The sequence below is a fragment of the Lucilia cuprina genome, chromosome X, assembly GCF_022045245.1.
Source record: "Lucilia cuprina isolate Lc7/37 chromosome X, ASM2204524v1, whole genome shotgun sequence".
NCBI lineage: Eukaryota > Metazoa > Arthropoda > Insecta > Diptera > Calliphoridae > Lucilia > Lucilia cuprina.
Genome location: NC_060949.1, coordinates 11,432,272 through 11,437,151, shown reverse-complemented (window position 1 = coordinate 11,437,151; position 4,880 = coordinate 11,432,272). Strand labels below are relative to the sequence as shown.

Here is a 4,880-nt window from a genome sequence, read left to right as displayed (position 1 = left end):
AAGAAACATGTATGAAATATATAGCTTAATATTGTCTATAAAATCTAAGGAGCATTCTAGTGTATAGGACAAATGTGAAATGTGTGAACGTGATATCTTCAAAATCATTTAATTATTTCAATAATCGGATAAGTTAACATTATTAAACTATTACCCCCGTATTCATAAATATATTAATCGCTTACTTCATTTTTTAATCTTTGGTTAATCTTTATACATACGTTTATACATACCTTGCGCTGTTGTACACGTTGTTCTGTCTTTTTGAGTCCGATTTGCTCAAATAGTTCTTTCTATAATTTAAAAAAATTAGAATATACGAAAAATATATTAAAACATCGTAAAAGTTGAAAAAAGAAAAACAATTTAAAAAATTATAAACATAAATTTTATTATAAATCCATTAACAGAATTAATGTAAAATATCAGGCATAATTCTCTGTTATGTATATTTCATTCAGTCAGAAATATGTCCGATATAAACAGATTTCAGAAATATATATGTAAGCGTATAAAATTATCAAAAGCTGTAAAATATAGATACCAAGCATAAAAGAAGTTAGCAAGAAAGCGTTTAAGAAAAAATTAAAAAACTATAAAATTAAAAAATCTAGTCATCTAAATATGTACATGTATGAGTATTGATAGCTAATAATGTGCTGTGTTTAGTAACTACTTTTTGGATTTCTGTTTTAATAATTAATTATTAGTATTTTCTTCTCTTTGTCATTTCGCAAAACGGCCTTTTATCAATCGTTTATTTAAGCAGCATCTTGATATTCCTGATATTTCTTACCTCTTCAGGAATGTGTTCAGTACCGTCAACAATATCTTCTGGTTCACTAACGGATTTCTTATTCTTTTCGTCAGCTTTTTTCTTTTCCTCTTCGACCTTTTTCTTTTCGATCATTTTCTTTTCATCTTCCACAGCCTTTTTCTTCTTTTCTTCTTCATCGGTCTTCTTTTTTTCTTCGTCGGCCTTCTTCATTTTCTTTTCTTCATTGACCTTCTTATTTTCTTCTTCAATATTCTTCATCTCTTCTTCGACCTTTTTCTTATCCTTCTCGACTTTCGTCTTTTCTTCTTGGGCAATTTTCTTATCTTCTTCAGACTTCTTTTTCTTTTCTTCTTCAGACTTCTTTTTCTTTTCTTCTTCAGTCTTCTTCAGTTTCTTTTCTTCCTCAGCCTTTTGCTGCATTTCTTCTTCGGCCTTTGCTTCTTCCTCCTAATTATTTTTTGTATTATTTTTGTAAATGAGATTGTATTTGTATAGTTGAAATTTTTATTTTAAAAGTATAATCATTTATAAAAAACAATTATAGTAAAATTTTTATATTTTAACCATAATGGAAATGTAACAAAACATATTACATTCTCCTAATTTTTCCTAAATTACTAATTTTATTTCGAACTCATTTAAACCAATAAGTAGGAATATGTCCGCAAGTGTATTGGAATGTAAATTGTAAAAGTTTGGCGAAATTTGTATAATGTATAACATGTTAATACAAAATAAAGAAAATTTTTAAAATATAAGCATTATGCGCATTGATACAGGACCTGATGTATTTTGCACAGCGTTTTAAGGATTCAAACCTATATTAAAAGTAAATACATTCAAGAAAGCAAAGTTTTAGATAGGAATCAGAATTTTCAGAAAAATTACGGAATAAAGATGTTTCCAAACTAAATTTCCCTATATTCACAAAAATTGCAATGTATACCACCTTATTTTTAGAAATAACGTTTTATTATTCACAGAGTAGGCATTTTTTGCACTCGTGAATACAATTTTATTTATTTCTCTCGTTTTACAACTCAGTTTTACGAGATTTATTTTTAATCTCGCGAGATCTATTTTTTAAACTCTTCATTTTTTATATTCACTTCATGAGCGATATTTATATATATATATTGTTTTTTTTTTAATTTCTCTCACAAGAGATATTAAAATGAATAGAATTTGAATAAAACTCACACACAGAAAATGTGTGCACGAAAACCGGTTTAATGGCGGTGGTAAAAATAAATTTATTAAGAAGGATGTACGTACAAATGTATGATGGATGTGTGTGCGGAGAAAAAGGGTTTATGGCGTTTTAAAAAATAAAAATGTTTATTTGCAAAACAAAAACTTGAAATTTCTGGAAATTTACCACATTTTAAAAATTTACGAACATCTACAGGCAAACATAACTCTTTAAAGTTTACACACACATATACATAAATGCACATGTATGTTTACACACATAAAAAAGTTAATTTTAATTTTCTTAAGATTTACAATATTATAAAACTCATGAAATACTCTTTTGTACTCGTTTCATGAGAGAAATTTATTTTCCGCTCTTTAAATTCAAATATCACTCGTGAGATTTATTTTTAAAAGTGACGAGAAAAAAAGATATATTAACAAGAAAGTAAACAATTTATTTCGCTCGAATTAATATCACTCGAGAGAGAAATCAATTTGAACGCTCTTCCTACTCTGATTATTCGTTGTTTCTAAAAATTATGAATGATTATATACAAAATATGTGCATTATTATTTGGAATAGCAATTAAAAAGCTATTTTGTATTGCATCATACTGTACGCAGGAAAGATATGTTTGTTTCTAGAACTCTGGAGATAATTTTTTATTTATAATTCGCTAGATAGCTGAAAGAATTGAAACCTCATGTAGCCGAAATACAGAAAGTACAAATAAAATTATCACGGGGTTATATTTCGGTTCATAAAAATTTAAATTAAGAGACGAGAAGAAAAATAGAAATAATAAGAAATAAGTATAGACTATAGAAAGAGTACGTAAGGATTTATGCAAACAAATGATTTATGATCAATCAAACCTCGTCTCTTTGTACTTGTTGCGTTGGTTTTAGTTGTACATCGAATATGACCTTGCGTTCTTGATTATCTAATTCAGGTAATACTTTTCGTTTGGTTTGAAATGGTTGAAGCTTTGGAAGTTCATATATTGTTACTTCAGGAGCTAATGATTTTTTTCTATTAGTATTCGTATCAGAGGTCTTTGAAAACGTGGCGGAAACCTGACTAACCGTTGTAGATAGTTTTTCCTGTTCTTTTGCTGCTGAAGATTTATCTTCTATATAAGCTTCCTGTTTTACCGTTACCATCTTTTTCTGTTGTACAATGGTGCTTTCTTGATTTTGCGATTGTTCTTCTTGTTGTATCTGTTGCACTTGCACTACAGTTGTATCCTGATTTACAATTTCCTGTTGCATACTAAATGAAACTCTTCTTTGTTGTTCTACTTTAACTTCTAGCATTTCAGCTTGTTTAACAACAGCTTGTTTTATTTTCTTTTTCTGTTCTAATTTCGATTGTTGCTGAACTAGAGCTATAACCTGATCTTGTTGTTCTTGAATTTCTTGCTTTAGTTCTTCTACCTGCATTATTGATTTTTCTTCTTTTTTTCCATCGACTTGTTTTTTAATTACCTTGCGTTTTACTTCTGCAGCTTCTTCCTCCTGTTTTTTCTTATCCTGCTTCTTTTCGACCACAATTTTACAAGTGGATTCATCTTTACCGGCCTCGTTGGCGACGACCACTTTGTAAGTGGAGCTGTGCTCCATGCGAGCCGAACTCAATGTTAAACGAGCAGTTGTACCGTCAAATGTTGTAGTGATATCTTTAGTCTCCTTAACCAAAGTAGTACCTTTGTACCATTCGATTTTGCATTTGCGATCCGATTGCTTAAGACTAATTAACAATTCGAAAGTTTTGCCTTCAACTACCTTTTGATCGGTGAGTTTGCGTGTTATTTCCGGTTTTGTGGGCTTGCGTTCTTCCTCGGGTATGTCAACCAAATTGACAATCTGAGAGACAGCTTCGCCCTTCTCATTGCTAGCTACCAATTTATATGCACCCTTGTCAGTCTCCTCGACTTCATTGATTTCCAATTTAACTGCAAATTCACCCTCTTTAGTCTTTTCTACAACATACATATGGCGACTGCTCTGTTTAACTTCATTAGTCTCTTTAAACCAGGTACACTTGGGTTCGAATTTCGAGGCCACTGTACACTCAATAACCACAGTGCGTTTTTTGATAATTTTAATGATCTTCGGCTTATCTTTGATAACAGGAACAACTAGAAAAAAATAAGTACATATTAAATGGACCCAAATAAAAGTATTATTTTTTTCAATTTTCTTAACAAAAATGTTTATTAAATATTTATTAAAAATATATACTTAATATATTATTTTACCAATCTAGTTTGGTATTATCATTAAACTATAGCGAATATAGTATATACAATTTAGTTAAATGTTTACTAAATTCATAATAGAAGTGTATTTAATACCAGATATACCCAGTGTGCTTCGCTAATCTCCTCGTAATGAAATAATTTAATAAAATCCTCTTTAGAAATATTCATTCAATATTAAAAATCTATGAATTCCCTCTTCAATATAAACCCTATAAGTTTGATTTTATGATTTCAGTATCAATATTACAGATAATAAAAAAATATAGTTGAAGAACTAAAAATTATCAAAAAATATTCCATTTTTAATTTTCATTCAATCAAGTCCCTAATACAAACTGTATTACAAAAAGCTACAACATCGTAGTGGGAGCCCGTTATTTTGTATTTATATGGATGAGTTAATAAAAATGTTTTGAATGATCACTTATACATACGTGGGGTGAAAAAAGAACCAAAATATATTTTTTCCTGTTTATTTCCTAAAGGGGCCGAAAAAAGTATCGGTCACTTATTTTTAAATGAACGACGATAAGCTTTGGACTGTTTTTGTATCTTTTTATACCCTACACCACTATAGTGGGGAGGGTATTATACGTTTGTGCTGATGTTTGTAACATACAAAACAAGTAGGAAAGTATAGT

The 4,880-nt window shown here is 29.3% G+C and overlaps 1 protein-coding gene across 1 annotated transcript in view; it reads right to left on the bottom strand.

Moving 5' to 3' along the window:
- The window catches only part of LOC111686201 (twitchin), a 46,265-nt gene that overhangs the window by 22,233 nt on the left and 19,152 nt on the right, over positions 1–4,880 (bottom strand). Inside the window, exons 6-8 of the mRNA XM_046945025.1 lie at positions 3,464–4,207; positions 797–1,225; positions 234–293 (exon numbers count right to left, since the gene is read on the bottom strand). Coding sequence (XP_046800981.1) covers positions 234–293; positions 797–1,225; positions 3,464–4,207 — 1,233 coding nt within the window. The remainder of the gene's footprint in view (positions 1–233; positions 294–796; positions 1,226–3,463; positions 4,208–4,880) is intronic.